At 44.2% G+C, this 17,193-nt stretch overlaps 1 protein-coding gene across 3 annotated transcripts in view; it reads right to left on the minus strand.

Annotated features, from left to right (window-relative positions):
- Positions 1 to 17,193, minus strand: part of EPHA4 (EPH receptor A4) — a 151,550-nt gene that overhangs the window by 54,393 nt on the left and 79,964 nt on the right. For all 3 annotated transcript variants that reach the window (XM_043577961.1, XM_043577959.1, XM_043577962.1), the window contains exon 5: positions 9,093 to 9,431. In XM_043577961.1, coding sequence (XP_043433896.1) covers positions 9,093 to 9,431 — 339 coding nt within the window. The remainder of the gene's footprint in view (positions 1 to 9,092; positions 9,432 to 17,193) is intronic.

The raw sequence follows: 17,193 nt of genomic DNA on the forward strand, positions 1-17,193 counted from the left end.
CTCGGAGGAGGTAGTCATTAATTGAGCCAGTTGGAGTGATACCTCATCAATGTAGAAGCCCACCTAAGACCTTTGCTAGTCCTGCACTGTTCATTTCTCATCTCAGCCAGGCACTTATTTTTCAAATCTCTTGATGGCTTCTCCAGAGGGTGCAAAGGCGGTGTTCGTGTTCGAAGTAATAAGCACAGCACTGAGAAATGAAAAACGAATCAGAATGAGGACGTCGAGTGTTTAGGGTGAATGCCAGAGAATGGATTTCCCTTCACACATACACACACACACACACACACACACACACACACGCGTATGTGAATATGGACATTTATGTAAGAGTGAAGGGATGGGAGCGGGAAAAAAGGTGTCCTCAGTCTTGGGTGTAAATAACACTTTCATGTTCTTAGAGGGAAACCAGTTGACTGTTGAACAGCATGGGTTTGAACTGAGAAGGTTCACTTATATGTGGATTGTTTTCCATACAAGACTGTCCTATAAATGTATCTTCCCTTCCTTATGAATTCCTTAATAACATTTACTTTTCCCTAGCTTACTTTATCATAAGAGTATAGCATATCAGATACATAACAGACAAAATAAGTGTTAATCGCTTGTTTATGTTATTGGAAGGCTTCTGGCCACCAGTAGGCTATTAGTAGTTAACTTTTGGGAGTCAAAAGTTGTATGTGGACATTTGACAGTATAGGGGTTGATGTCCTTCACCCCTGCAGTGTCTGAGGGTCAACTGTACCAACACCTTTTTTAAAATGCAACGCAATTTTTATATATACAGTAATTACGAGTAGGCTCAATACACACTATTTGTCTATGCTGTTCAGTCAGCCTTGAAGCTGGATAATTTAGTAGGTTCTTTTATTTTTTTTTCTCCCCATCAGGACTTGTGGCACCCACCCTGAGCATAAATTCATGGACCCTGGTGCCACACAAAAGAAGCTGTGTACCACTATACATCTCCTGGATTGTTTTATTCTTTTTTTAAATTTTTTTAACATTTATTCATTTTTTAAGAGACAGAGACAGAGGTACGAGAGAGAAAGGGAGACACAGATCCGAAGCAGGCTCCAGGCTCTGAGCTGTCAGCCCAGAGCCCGACACGGGGCTCGAACTCACGAACCGTGAGATCATGACCTGAGCCGAAGCCGGATGCCCAACCGACTGAGCCACCCAGGCGCCCCAAGTTTGTTTTATTGTTAATTATGATCACAATTAGTATGTTTAATAATTATAAAGGCGGCAACAATATCCAATAGACATGAAATTATTTTATGTATAACATTAGAATCAAGCGACTGTTCCCTTTCTTAAAAAAGTAAAAATGTGCTGCATGTTTTAAAATGTACATTTCCTGGGTGCCTGGGTGGCTCAGTGAGTTAAGCATCCCACTTCGGCTCAGGTCATGATCTCACAGTCCGTGAGTTCAAGCCCCGCGTCAGGCTCTGTGCTGACAGCTCAGAGCCTGGAGCCTATTTCAGATTCTGTGTCTCCCTCTCTCTGACCCTCCCCCGTTCATGCTCTGTCCCTCTCTGTCTCAAAAACAAATAAGCATTAAAAAAACATTTTTTTAAATAAAAAAATAAAATGTACATTTCCTAGGCATTGTGATGTAAACCAGGAGCCCATAGGAGGATCTGGGCTGTTAATGAGAAAACCATAGCCTGGCTTCTCTGAAGCCCATTGTGTGCCTGGTTCGGGCCTGTAATTACTCATGCACAGAAAGGACTCTAACCAGCTTCCACTCAGAAGTCCTAAGGATTACATACCAACCACCGAGGACGCGCAAACAACTTCCCAGCAAAATCTCTCAACAGAATTGCTCTACAGCTTGTTTAAAGAATTTTAAAAATGGGTCTTGAGAAAGATTTCCGACTTAACATTCAACTAGTTTCATCGCGTGTTTTTCCTCTAACTTTCTTAGGAGTTAGAAAAATAGAACATGATTTACAAGAGATCAAAGGCAAATGAGAGATCATCTCCACGAAGGGCCAAGGCATAAGAGAGCGTCTATGACTATTTAAGAAGGAAATCGCTGTCAGCATCTAGCAACCCAACAGTGCTCGGAATGCATATTTTCAAGAAAACTGAACATCGCCTGATCAGAACACTTCAAGCAGGTTCTACATTATACATTTGAACCTGAGGGTCACTGGGGAAAAGGTCTTTGGTACAGGAGAGTGAAGGTATGCTTGAAATCTACCTGATTCCCTGAGATCTTGTTTATGTAGCCCAAACCTCTGCAATGGAAAGGGTCTTGCCAATTAGGAAAATTGTCTCGAATGTGAGATTAATCTCAATGTTAATCCACCACAACCTTGACCAGGGTGGTTTCTGACAAATGACACCATTCCCAACACCTTCCCAACCTCCTTCCTGACTGGTCCTCTTTCTCGATTTAGTACTCCAGAGCAGGGATCGGCAAACCTTTTCCCACAAAGAGTGAGATGGTTAATATACACGCGGTACGGGCCACTCCCTCTCTTGAAACTACCCAGCTCTGCTCTTGCCCCGTGAAAGCCGTCTCAGGCAGTCCGCCAACGAATGAGTGGGGCTTCGTTCCTGCAAAACTTCTTTACGAACACAGAAAATTGAATTTTATATAATTTCCCAGTGTTTCAAAATATTCTTCTTCTTTTGGTTATTTTCAACCCTTTTGAAATAGAAAAAAACATTTTTAGTGGGTTATATACACCACCTGGGAGACGATGGAGATTTGGCCCCTGGATTTTGGTTTGCCAACCTCAAGGGCACTAACAGAAAAGTCAGACATCTGTGCTTCAAAAATATCAACAGAACTTCCCCCTTGCTCCTCTCACTTCTCAAACTTACAGAAAAGCGTCAATTCTGGTCACGTCCGATTTGGCTTAATATTCCATCACCATTCTCCAAGTCGCCAGGGGTGTGCTTTCTGCCTGTTACTTTGATTGCGAACCACACTTGAGGCCACTCCCATGCTGCCCCTCACCCCTAACTGTGGCCAGCACCATTCCAGAACGACTTTGCTCTCCAAGGCCTTTTCACACCGGGCCAAACTGGCCTTCCTGATCTCTCTCCCTTCTTCCTATTCCTTCCTACCCTTGGTTGCCATCACACAATGGCCCCATTACCTGACATCTGTGTTCATTTCACCCTAGTCAGGGGCAGAATTATACACACTGAAGCGAAAGAAGTTTGCACAGGTCCTTTCCAAAGCTCTGTTCTTCATTTGATATTTGCACTTTTGTAGGATATGTTTGAAATCGCACAAAAATTGTCTAAGCCTCAGACCCCACAAAGTCTGGTGCCACCATTCCTGGAGCACATTTCCTAGCTCAATTGCTCTAAGATGTTTCTGTTTCTCCCACCATCTCCTTGAAGCCTTCCCCTTACCATGTAGAAGACAGGTAGCAATTATACCCAGTGGGGATGAGAATTCCCACTGTTCTCCATTATCCTACTCAAATAACATAATCTGTCTAATTAAAAGATGACAGAGAAAGAAAGAATGGGAACTTGCCAGTTGAGTAATAAAAGACAGTATGCCTCTTGTACTCAGTTATTTTCTTTTCTCTACTCATTATTTTGGTTTTATTAAATTTATCACTACTTGAGAAAGAATTCATTGATTGTTTTGGGCTATAAATAAACGTGTTAAGTGACAAACAGGACTTGAGTATCTGCTATGGACTGTGCGGTGGCATTAATGTCGAGGTGTCCTGTCATTTTATTGGTGATGTGGTGGGTTTTGTTTTTGTTTCTGTTTTGCTTTTTCAGTCTTCTTGATTGTCCATCCTAGAGAACAAGGCTAGTATGACAAGGAGCACCAGTTCATGCATGGCAAGGCAACTGGGATTCTTTCACAAGGGCCCCCAAAGGGCTGTTTATAACCCTCTAAGAGCAGCGTTGGAAGAATTATGTTCCTGGCATGGAGCAGTGGAACCAAGCAGAGACAGGCTGGCGATGGAACCCTTGGAAAGTCGGAATTTCTATGAAGTCATGAAATCTCCTTTTCAAATGTGTATCACTAGAGTTTCTCCGTCTTGGCACCATGGGCATTTCGAACCAGATAATTCTTCATTGTGGGGGCGGTCCTACGCATGATGGGGTGTTTAGCAGCATCCCCGGCTTTCACCCACGAAGTGTAATGGCGGTCCCACCTGCGACAGCCAGAAAGATCTCCAGGCATCGCCACATGTCCAGGGCGGCGTATGGAAGAACCATACTCGAGAGGCAGCTAGCTTACTGTGTTGCCCTTCCAAGGAAATACCTTGGTAGGTGTGAGTTTGGAGGGGTAGAGAGAAGGCAGGAATCACAGACTTTTGGAATTAGAAAAGATCTTAGAGATCAGCTAGGTTCAAATAATTATGCAATCCACCAAATATCTGAACTCCTCCAAACTCAGTGTGTTAAAGATGTTTGTCACTGGGACACTGCAGCTGTGCTGACAAGAGGTTACCAGATGCCATTTCATCGTCAAGGATTTGGAAGAGTATCTCATGCAAAGGAAAAATCAGAGGTGTGATCACTGGGGCGCCTGGCCGGCTCAGTCTGTAGAGCATAATGACTCTTGACCTCGGTTGGGGCGTCGTGAGTTTGAGCCCCGTGTTGGGTGTAGAGTTTACTTAAAGAAACAAAGAAACAGGGGCGCCTGGGTGGCGCAGTCGGTTAAGCGTCCGACTTCAGCCAGGTCACGATCTCGCAGTCCGTGAGTTCGAGCCCCGCGTCGGGCTCTGGGCTGATGGCTCGGAGCCTGGAGCCTGTTTCCGATTCTGTGTCTCCCTCTCTCTCTGCCCCTCCCCGGTTCATGCTCTGTCTCCCGCTGTCCCAAAAATAGTTGAAAAAAAAATTTTTTTTTAAAAAAGAAACAAAGAAACAATCAAATAAATAAATGTGCCACAGCTCGCTGTCCCAGGTGCAACTGGGGGTTAGGAGGGAATGAATACCACCCATAGCAGTTCGTAACGATGTAAAACAGACGAAAACAACCTTGAGTACGATTTGGCTGGCCGCAGAACTGAAAGACAGGGGTGGGGGCTTAGAGGGGGTGTGAAACGGTGCAAGCTGACTCTGAGATCTTCAGATCTACTGCTGGCTGCCATCTCAGCATGTTACTTTTTGCAAAAAGGTTCACAGCTCGGTTGCTTGGCCGGGAAAAGGAAAAACCCTTGTTTCCTTCATACAGCCTCTCTCTCTCCTGGCGACACATCCTGTATTCATTTGCCCGAGATGGTCCACTGGAGTAAAAGTAAACCAAAGGAAAGCCATTTGGAAAACAAATCACCCGGCCGTCTCCGTATTCCCTTTTCATAAACACCAGAACCATCTTCTCCTAAACAAAACACGCAACAGTTGCCACAGGATGTTTGATGGAGGAAGGGACAGGTTCAGTTTTCCCGGGGAATCTCACTTTGTTCCTTTTGGACTGTAATGCAGGGAAGTGTCGGGAGGGAGGAGTTGCCTTTTCCTGGTCTGTTCTTCTCCTACGGGGGACTTCCGCGGGAGCTTCCCACCCTCACCCTCTTCCCGGCCTCTCCTTCCCACTTTTGGCATGGGGTGGGGGTGGGGATGAATTCTGTCACGGAAATCTGCTGTCTGACACCCTCCCACCTGCACAGAGTGGACAACCTCGGGGGCACAGGCTTGATCCTTCAGGGAGCCTGCCGTCAGCCAGCTGAGCCAGACCGTCTGGGTGACACTGGGCAAGTGTCTTTAAGAGCCAGCCCTTTTGGCCCCGGAAATAAAGCTCCCATCCTTCAATCAGATGGTGGGCAATAAAGCTGACATCCTGAGCTCCCGGGGTCTGGTCCCCAGTGTCAATTGGGTTTGAATTCAGGAGGGGAGGAAGAGCATCTTGTTAGTTACTTCTTAAGACCCCAACAATAGGACCTGGGTGAGAATGATTTAAATAACCATGTGAGAACACCAGCCCATTCACACCACATTCCACAACTAAAGGATGAAAGGCCGGTCAGACCTACCTTTCTGGTGCCCAGATACTGGTCGCCTAAAAGGGGAGAATGCCAGGCTGAATACAGGGATGCTATTAATTATCCAATAATGGTAAAAGAAAGCAACTTTGTCCTTTCAGGAGCAGGGAGGGTGCTCACTGGTTTCAGGTACTGGCCCTGACGTTAGCTTGGGTGAGTCAGGCCACCTTCCTGAACCTGTTCAGCTCTGAGCGTCTCAGAGGTCCTGGTGACAAAACCAGGTATCTAAGGAAGGCCCGTAGTGTTTGTTGTGGTCGTTAATAAGTGACTGATGAGAGAAAGAACCCTGTGAAAACAAGGCAGAACAGGCGAGCCCCTAAACCGGGGCTTTCAGGTGGTAAATGCTAATATGCGTTTATTCTATGGATTCCTTACAGAATGAGCCATCATTGCCTACAGGGGTCCCTAAGGAATGGAGTTTAATGAAATGATAGAAATGACTGCAATTAGAATATAATTGTGTGTACGTAAATACGCTTAGGGGAGCTTTGATAGAGTTTACGGTTGCCACATTCACCCAGAATTTTGGCCTGCGTTATTAATTTGCCCTACTATGAAGAAAGGGTTTGTTAATCAAAGATAAACTATTCCGCTGATAGCGAATTAGGAAACTCCAGATCCTGTAATGAGGCAGTGCCTCGCACATACACAACTCTCTGCTAAGCGAAAGCTTTCTGGCTGGCCACATAGGAGGTCTCCTTATTGAAAGATTTATTTTTAATTTTGAACAGCTTCCCAGCATTACCCTTCATGAAAATTAAAAGAGGGAGCTGGAAGTTTGTCCTGTTCAGCAAACCGCCCGGCGGGTCTGCTCACCACGGCAGAGAAAACCTCACCGTGTCAGAGGAATCCCCCGTCCCCCCCCTTCTGCTAGATCGAAAAGAATTACACCTACATTTTTAATAAAACTTAGACTTTCTTCCCCTCCCTCTCTCGTCTTGTTTTTGCACGTTTTCTTCTTTCGGAGGCTTCTTAGCCTGCCTTCTTTGCACTCCTTGGGCCTTCTGGCCTGGTCGGAGCTGACATAATCCCTTGGCCCGCATTCTTACGTATACAGAGAGTCATGGGGGTCCCCCCACAAAATCTGTGGGAGCCAAGCCTGTCCTCAGCATGTCTCCCAATGGCTATTCTCGGCCAAAGAGAATGACTTCACCTTGTACAGCTGAGGCCTCAAAAAGTCCCTCCCTACTTTTAAATCAGTTAAGCACACAAAGTAGCGATGTGTCTGAGGATACGGCGACGGCCGAACATAAGAATATTGATTGAATCATAAACCAGATTCCCCAGCGGGCGCAGAGAGGCTGGCCCCGTCTAACTCAGAGACAGCAGTAGCACCAGTATGTTCCCCGGGATCCACGGGCAATATTTCCAAAAAAGAACCAATAAAAAGCTGGCAAAGACAGAGTACTTGCGATGCTATCAAAACCTCCTAAATCACACCAGTCTTTGTAGAAAAGTAAAGCCGATCACCGCTAACCGTGTTCAACACCCGAAAGCGCAGAAATAAAAGACCAGAGCAAAAGCAGACGATCTGTTCACACCACGTATTTTACAAGACGGGTCACATCTGTACACTTGAAGCTACTTTCCGGTAAGATTCGCCATTCGAGCCCCAGTTTCAAACCCCCACCCGAGTCGTAACTTTGTATTTATTCTAGAGAGTTCAGGGCAAGGGGAAAAATAATGGCTTTGGAGTGGGACGCTGGAATACTTTTCACTACAGGATCAATTAATACAGATATATTTTACTTAACTATTGAGTGCACTTACTGAAACATTCATTTGAGAGGGAAGTACAGTAAGAGGTGATAGGACTGCTTGGCAATTTACAATCCTTTTCGGGCGAAGTTTGTTGTTCTTAAGGGCCTCATGAAAGGATAAGCTATCGCTCTTTTTTTTTTTTTCCCCTATTCCCCTTTAACTCGCCAGAAATAAATAACAGGGAGCCAGCAATGTGAAGCAGGTGGCAGAGACCCAGGATGGAAAATTAGCCGGAGAAAGCGTGAAAACGTTTGCAAGGGATGAGCGGGAACCAGTGGGTCAGTAGCTGCAATTTACAAACCCAGATTGGGCTTTGCTCTTTGAAACGTTTTATAGATATTCGAGACTTTGTAACAGTTCTGCAATGAACTCAGCAGAAACTCTTCATGAACAGAGAATGTCTTCAAGTCGGCTGAATTAGAAGAGGAAAGTGATGCGGAAAATGGGGTAAATGCACTCTCCCCCACGTGTCAATTATGGATTCACCTAGCAAAGGGGCTGCAAACCTACTATGTGTTTTGAGGAAAATTCTGCCAAACCACACAGAGAGAGCTGCCCATTAATCTCTTCACCATCCACAGATTTACCTGATGACTCTAGTAGAGGCAGGTATACATTTTTTTTTTTAATTCAAACAAGATCAAAACATAGCCACTGATGCTTTTGTTGGAAAAGACAGCACATGCCAATATGGTGCTCTGCATTGGTAAAAAGAATTTTATAAGCCAAAATAACCTGTTAAATGCTCTGATGTCCAACCATGGGCCTTGTGATCAAAATGGCTGATATGAATCCCTGACAAGAGAAGTCCAGCATGGAGTGACCCATCTCACCGACTGTCATCCCCTTTCAGTCAGACAGCGTCTTTTAATCTCATGTGATCGTCACCACTTAGCACAGGGCATGCTATGCAGTTGGGTGTCCAAAACAGTATTGGTGAACAAATGATCATTCTTCTAAGAATCTTTTGTATTACAAGGCAGCTCGCAGGATTATAATCAGATCCATGGGGTTCCACTTTAACTGTAGAAGTAAGTCTAAGTTAATTCATGGATACCTACATAAGCCCTTTATCCTGTACATTTATTTTTTATTTTTTAAACTTTTGAAATTTTTTTTTTTATTTTTGACAGAGAGGGAGAGAGAGAGAATGGGGGGCGGGCAGAGAGAGAGGGAGACACAGAATCTGAAGCAGACTCCAGGCTCTGAGGTGTCCGCACACAGCCCAATGAGGGGCTCAAACCCACGGACTATGATATCACAACCCGAGCCAAAGTCAGACACTCAACCGACTGAGCCAGCCGAGCGCCCCCTCTCTCTGTTTATATCATACAATAAAGTAGATCGGATTCCTACCTGCTTGGTTGGTTGTCACGGTGACAGACACCGACTGGTCCGGGCTGGGGTTATACTTGGACACCCCATTCACGGCCCAGATTTCGAATGTGTAATTGGTGTGAGCCAGCAGGTCAGTGATGGAAACTTTGGTGGTCTTCAGGCCATTCTGCTGGGGGGTATAGTGGACCCCACTTCCACAGGGTCGGCACTTGCTGGAATCACCAGCCCCACATCTCTTGCACACCACATTGTAGGAGATGTCCTGGCGACCACCTGTGTTCTGAGGGCTGCTCCATTCCAAGTTCACGGACGTCTCATTGACGTTTGAGATCAAGTTGAGGGGAGCAGATGGTGGGCCTGGAGAAGGAAAAAAAAAACACACACATACACATACATTATCACACCAAGAACTTAAACTATCCTTTTGGAATCTCTCCGAGTTTCTATTATTCTCTGCAGCGATGGGAAGTAAGGTGGGCCCATGTGGCAAAGAAAGCAGAAAGCCAATCAAGCCAGCGAGGAAAAAAAAAAAAGAAAAATCTTTTAAAAAAAGCACACCGTGAAAGAAGGCTGCTACATCGGTAACACTGACTGCTATCCTGAGACGGCGTGCATCTCGACGTCAACATCAAACACGTTCCAAGTCCAGGCTTCTCTTTGAAGCGGCAGAAAAAGAAGATAGAACTTATCTGGTTTTTATCTCACCATCTGCAAACAGGCACAGATGAGCCTGATTCAAGTTCCCAGGGCTAGTGTGGGACCCTGGTAGAGTAAGAGTTATGTGCCACTTCTGAAGATAAATCGGGATTGCTAAGTACAGCGCGTCCTCAATGCGGAGTAAAATTAACCGAATCGTATAGACACGCCTCTTCAGCCCAGCACGGCAGTTGGGAGTTAAGCTCGTCATAGGTAATTAGTAGGAACTCGTGTAACCTGGTTGCAGCGATGTCAAAGGTAGAGTCGTTGGGAGATCCCAACTTGCGGCAGGGATCGTGCAGAGGCTCTCAGGCCCCACGTCCTGCCCTTCAGCTAGCCAAGGCTGGACCAGGCCCTTTTGAGCTTACTCATTCCCGCTGACATCAAAGAGTTTGTGAAACATGAACGGTGGTGGTGGTGGCTGTTTGGAAACAGAACAACTGACCGCAAACAACATAGTGGTTGGTTTTAAAGATAGCAATAAAAAAATAATAATAATAATAAGACTAGAGAGCCATGACGAACCCCCTTGTTTCTTGCCGGAGATTAGTCTTTACGTGCCAAAGAGCTGCAACGCAAACTGCCTTCAAGGAGAAGAATCTGGGTGGGAGAAGGGAGGGGATAGTCCTGGACTGAGCCAGTACCAAAGGCTGGAAAGATACCTTCCCCACTCTGATGCCAAATACCTCCTCAAAGGGACAGGCGGAAAGTCCTCTCTTCCTTTCTCTTCCCCATTTTGGTCTTCCAAGAAAAGAACCAGAGTGAGTTTTAATGGAAATTTCAGGTTTCTGGCTCACCCTATCTATTCTAATGTATTTGCACTGAACTGCTTTAAGGGGAATGTGACCATGTTCCTCAGGAAAAGGAAGTTAACTGGAGGCCTGTGTGAACTGGGAAGAAGCTTTATCTAGTCAACCACAAAGGACTGCCTTGTTCCAAAGTAACCACGGGGACAAAATCGAACGAGGCAACCTACTAATAAGGAGTCATACCCAATATTTATTACTCAGCTCATGCTGTTGGACTGCTAAAGGATCTTGGTGGTAATGCTGAAAAAGGGTTAATCCAGGGCTTCCCGATCTCCCCTCGAGACTAATTATCAACAGCCTCTCTTAATTTTGAGATCTAGGCCCCGTCCAGTGTCATAAAATTTGTTCTTAAAAGAGTACCCCCACAGGGAGGCGCCTGGGTGGCGCAGTCGGTTAAGCGTCCGACTTCAGCCAGGTCACGATCTCGCGGTCCGGGAGTTCGAGCCCCGCGTCAGGCTCTGGGCTGATGGCTCGGAGCCTGGAGCCTGTTTCCGATTCTGTGTCTCCCTCTCTCTCTGCCCCTCCCCCGTTCATGCTCTGTCTCTCTCTGTCCCAAAAAAATAAATAAACGTTGAAAAAAAGAATTAAAAAAAAAAGAGTACCCCCACAGAAGTCTGCAGAAAGAAAATACGAATTTCTTTCTTGCTGAGGTTTCATATTTATAGCTATGGTCCTTAGCTTAGTGACTGGAATATAATAAAGGTAAGTAAGTGGGTTCTGAATACGTGAACAGTTATCTAAAATCATAGTGTCCTGGAGACAGACAGGAAGTTAAAGATGATTTGGCCAAACAACCTCATTTTAAAAAGACGAGGGAACTGAGATCCAGTAAGTGGACCTGCAACTTCATTAGTGACAGAGTCGGACTAAAATCGAAAAGTCCTGACTCCCACTCCGGGGTTATTTGCACTCCGTTATGTGGCTCCCCATAGAGGTGTAATAACAACAAAAGCAGTAGTTTCGGCCAAAGTTTAAGAGGTAAAGGTAAAAAGGGAGGGTGTATCTTCAATCCTGTTCAAATTTTACGGGTGCTTGCCACCACGGTGAAATCCACTAGTAGTCTGCAGCTAAAACTTACCACGGCTCGGTTTATAAAATGGGTCAGCCACTGGCTCTTACTTTGCTATGACTTCCAGGGTCAAATACGAGTGACTCTTAAATCCATTAACCTCCTTGCCAAGGTTCCTGATCCACTTTCACATGGGAAAATGTGACACAATGAATCAAGCAATGCAGAAGCAAAAAGTCAGTAATTAGTATGTAGGACGGGGCACGGCAGTGTCTAAACAGAGAAGAAATGGAGCAGAAAACTAACTGGTCACAGGACTCAGAGATATAACACTGCCCCATGGGAAAGAAAGGAAAACAAAACAAAACAAAAAGATGCTGCAGGATTTCAAAATGGAGGGCTGGGCCCCAAACAAGTGGTGGCCTGGAACAGGCTTCTCTGGGCACCGATTCTTAAAGAAGACCCTGCGGTGGATGCTAACGGGAAGACAGAGGACTAGGCAAATTCAAGTTCAATGATGCCTCCATGAATGGTTTGGTGACTTGTACTGCATAGGTTTTGTTTTGCTGCCATAGGGAGTGATGTTATATGGGCTTAAAAATTGGACTATGGTAGAGTTTTATTTTGTGGGTTTTTCTGGGGGGGAGGGGTAGCAGATAGAAAAATGCCCACCCAGTACGATAATCACGGTGTTCTGCAAAGGCCTGGGAAAGAGTGCATGCTTTATAAATTAAAATCATAACGGTGGTTGTATTTTGTTTGCAGGATCGTGGTTTTCTTTCTTTCTTTGTTTTTAAACTCATGTCCATTGAAAGATGGTAAGTATATTTCCATTTATAAAGAGGTGCCCTCTTTTCCTCAGAAAAGAAAGTATTCTCAAGACAAGAAAGTATACGCTTTAATACAACCCAAAACTCCATCCAGATCCAACAGTAATACCTAATATTGACAGCAGCACCTTAACACAATTACCTGTAGAGATGGCTATAATGAAAAGAAAATAGCATTCTGAGTAACACGGGCTGTCTCAGTAAATACAAGGCATCCAGAAGGAAAAAAAAAAAAAAAAGACAAAAACGTAACTCAGATCATCTTGTCTTCTGTTTACGTGAAGTAAGTAGTGTATCTGGATATTTGGGAACCATTAAGTTTCTGACAAGGGATTTTGCCTGTCTCACCAGAAACAGGTCAACTTGCAAGCAAGTCTCCAATTACAAATATGAGATCTGTAACAAAACACGGTAATCATACTCTTTGTTTAAATTTTCTAGTCTCCCTATTGAGATCGCACCTACTAAGCACCAAGCCTCAGGTAGCTTATAGGTCATTATACGTTACAGGGTCTTGTCCTTTTATCCTTTCCCAAACTACCCACTACTAGCCCTTATGTAGTACCGTCAGCAATCCTGCTTATGGCATCGTCCCACCGTACAGGTCACATTTATTTCTCTAACTTTGGACCACGTGACGGGGTCTTGCTGATCAGACATACGCTGCGTTATCTGTTTCTGCCACCGGTCTATGTACTCCCCAAGAGAGCTGATGTCGTCAGCGTTTCCCAGTGTCTACCCTGATTCCCACTTCAGCATAAGCACAGTAAACGTTTGAGGAGTTGACAAGTGAATGAATGGCTGGATGGCAAACTAACAAAGTCCTGCAATGCACCTGAGGCCCCCTACCTACAGTGTGTGAATTAATACAGCCCTCCCTGAGCTAAAGCTGGGAGTCAGTTCTTACAGACTCATTAGCATTAAGCCCTGGAGAGGGGTGTCTCAATATACCTCGTTTAATTCAAGTCCCCCTGTTCTACACTTTAATAATACTTTGCAAAAAGGAAGTAAGGCTGTATACCATATCTTAGTGATCACTTCCGTTGGGAGGGATTGTGGACTCATTCACATGCTTATTGTTTGTTGCCTGCTCTAGAAGACAAAGGGAAAGACAAATCAGACTCATTTTGATGCTTTCCTGGATACCTGAAGAAGGAAAGGGCAGGAAATCAGGGGGAAGGAAAAGACTAAAGGAAGCTAAATATGGATGATGTGAGCAGGAGGAGGTATAGTGCAGGCCCCGGACTCACTCTCATTTTTTATATCTCCGTTACCAGCCCAGCATGGCTGGGAGCTTAAAATGCGGACTCCATGGGGTGCCTGGCTGGCCCGGTAGATCATGCAACTCTTGATCTCAGGGGTTGTAAGTTCGAACCCCACGTTGAGTGTAGAGATCACTTAAAAACAAAATCTTAAAAAGATAAATTAAAAAAAAAATATGTGAGCTCCCTCAATCAAAGTTTTGTTAATTGAGGACTGGTTATTACGGCTTTCTTTCTCCATCTTGGTTCCAGCCGATGGTTTATTTGGTTCAGAAGCTGTGGGCAATTTTATACCTGAAGAAAGTTAAGTTTTACATTTTCAAAGGTAGGCTGGCATTTTCCTTAGTAGCCTTTCTAGAACCACAGTTTCCTGTACGTTTTATGTTTACCATCAACATTAAGACATTTTTTTTTTCAACGTTTATTTATTTTTGGGACAGAGAGAGACAGAGCATGAACGGGGGAGGGGCAGAGAGAGAGGGAGACACAGCATCGGAAACAGGCTCCAGGCTCTGAGCCATCAGCCCAGAGCCTGACGCGGGGCTCGAACTCACGGACCGCGAGATCGTGACCTGGCTGAAGTCGGACGCTTAACCGACTGCGCCACCCAGGCGCCCCAAGACATTTTTAAATACAAATCAATCAAATGCTGGAGTGTCGGTAAGGGGAAATAAATGGACTTCCTTTACATTTTTTTTTACTTCTTTGGAATTCATGTATATAAGTCCCTCCACGAATGGAGGTAGAATGTTAAACTCTTTTAAACGTCTCATGTTTAGAATGTCCTTCGTGTTTGAAATATAAGTTAGTGGCATAGATAATAACTCTGCTATCAGGGCCAAAGGTCAAATACAATAATCTTTAAGTTACAAATCCTTTACAACAGTATTCAACAAAACTTTCTCTGTAAAGGACCAGATAGCTAGTCAGTATTTCAGGTTTTATGGGCCACTCGTTCTCTGTAGCTACTACTCAAGTTTTCACTGTACCTCGAAAGCAGCCATAGACATCACCTAAACAAATGGATGTGACTGCATCTCAAGAAAATTTTATTTTCAAAGACCGGGGCAGTCGAATTCGGCCTTCGGGCCGTAGTTTACCAGCCCCGGCTACAAAGAAATTGTTGGGAGAAGTGTACCCTCCCTTCAAAAAGATGCTCGTTAAAATCCTCACAATTTGGCACATTAATTCTAGGGACTTCAAGCATACCCTGAAACTATCTCGGGAGCTCAGTCCAAGAACCCCTGATTTATATCTTCCGACAGCCCTGGCTTCTAAGGTTGAAGTTACATCTACCTTCACGGACTCAGGAAGAAATAAAATATGTGCAATATTATGGCCTATTTCTTGAGTTCCTCGGTGCTCTGAAAGCAATGGGCACCGTATTTCCTGCCACTGTGAATAAAGTGAATGAACATCCATTTGCTTCACTGGTGTGAAATACTTTCTCGATTGCACAGCAGGTACTTGTGAAAGGTGCTACAATGGGTAATTATTATTTTCTAGTGGGATGTCAGGTTGCATTTGGTTGACAGGAGTTTGACAATATGAAGTCCCAAAGAAACCTTAGCCAAATTATAGCAAAAGCAAAGGACTATCATATCATATAATAAAATATCATATCATATTGTATCATAAAAGGAATCTTGATCTCCCTTAACCCATCATGTACTCTCTTCTGGGAAAAGACAACCTTCCAGAAATAAAGCATACTCTATCTAGAGAAGTTGAGTGAATGTGACATTTAAGAAGGGCAACATTCCAAGTATAAAAGAACATTCTAGTAACTCTACAAATCTTAAGTTCTTCTCTCCTGTGCATTAGGCAAAAGTCTAATTCCCGAGTAGTTTAGAGAACACACTAGTTTACGTCAGGATTTAAAGTAGCCCCATGTAGGAGAACCCAATGTTAACATGTCCACATGATATCTGTATGAGCCTTACTTATCAATAAGTCATTGAAAAGGGATCAGCCAACACTGAACCTAAAGTCATAAATGCCTCCGATGCGAAGGAGGAGCTTGGTGTAAACCATTCCAAGGAAAGTCAATGTCAAGCTAAGGGCTCTCTACGTACCCCACCCCCAACCCACAAGCCAGATAAAATGCTTTTCTTTTTCAATGTTAGAGGTAGCAATTGGTACTTCAGAAGAAGTTGGAAACCAAAAAGACGGATACAGTGATCACTGCAGCCAGAAGTGGGTTCTGCCGAAGGTTTATAAATCTATATGGATGCAAGGTATAATATGCTATATAAACCCAAAATTTGCAATGTCTTATAACAATTGTTAAAATGCTAACAGATTGTAAGGCTAGGGGGAAAAGTCAAGTTGAAAATTCCCATTATTAGCACAACTCGAGACACGCAGCTCATATGTTTTAGACTTGGGAGTTCCACCTGCAATTCTCTCCCCTGGCTTTTCCAATAGCTGCCTCCTTATCCCTCAGGGGGTCCCAGCTCAGGTCCTCCCTCCTCCCTCCTCCCTCCACGCAAAATGAAACGCTTCGTTTCCTCCATTGTACTCTATCACATCATCTTTTTCCTTCTTGTGAGAATTTTTGATCATCCTATTTATTATTCATATTCCAATTAGAACAGAAATATTTTTTTCTGGTTCATGAGAGTATCCCCGGCCCTTAGGAAGGTGCCAAATTTATTAATAGGTATTCATTAAGTATCTACTGAATAAATAAACGAATTAATGACGATTCCTGAACCCAGTCCAGCTCACTCATCAAAGGTGTCACCACTACAGCACTGGTGTATGTTGCAAAAGCATATTCCAGGGGTGTATGGATGGCTCTGTTGGTTGAACATCACTCTTGATTTTCGTTCAGGTCATGATCCCACGGTGTGGGATCGAGCCCCACATTGGGCTCTGCACTGAGTGTGGAGCCTGCTTAAAATTCTCTTTCTCCCTCTGCACTTCTCACCCTTCCCCTCTAAAATTAAAAAAAAAAAATAGGGGCACTTGGTTGGCTCAGTCAGTTGAGTGTCTGACTCTTGATTAGGCTCAGCTCATGATCCTAGAGTCAGGGGATCAAGCCCACATCACCCTCTGCACTGAGCATGAAGCCTATTTAAGATTCTCTCTCTCCCTCTGCCCTCCTCCTCTGCTCTCACTTTCTCTCTAAAAAAAATTAAAAAAATAAATAAAATACCACATTGCTTAAAATAAATAAAATAAAATAGGATATTCCCAAAAAAACAAAAAAAAAACAAAAAAAAAAGGCAATCACAGGCTAGAAGTTTGAAAAAATGCAAGCCTGCAACCAAAGCAATGAGATAGTTGATAGGAGAACAAAGTAGCTGGGCTCACGTCAAGAGTGGTTTCCAGAACCCTCACAGACATCTAATAATACTTAACGGATTTTTAATCACCATTTTAACATTCCACGCCCGAGCCACGAAATTAATTCTGGACGTGGAAAGAAACATCCCCCAGGAGCATGGGCAGAAGCCTGACTCTTAAATGATCAATGTCTTCAAATGCTGCGACTGTCACCCTACCAAA

This window comes from Prionailurus bengalensis, chromosome C1 (genome assembly GCF_016509475.1).
Source record: "Prionailurus bengalensis isolate Pbe53 chromosome C1, Fcat_Pben_1.1_paternal_pri, whole genome shotgun sequence".
NCBI classification, from domain to species: domain Eukaryota; kingdom Metazoa; phylum Chordata; class Mammalia; order Carnivora; family Felidae; genus Prionailurus; species Prionailurus bengalensis.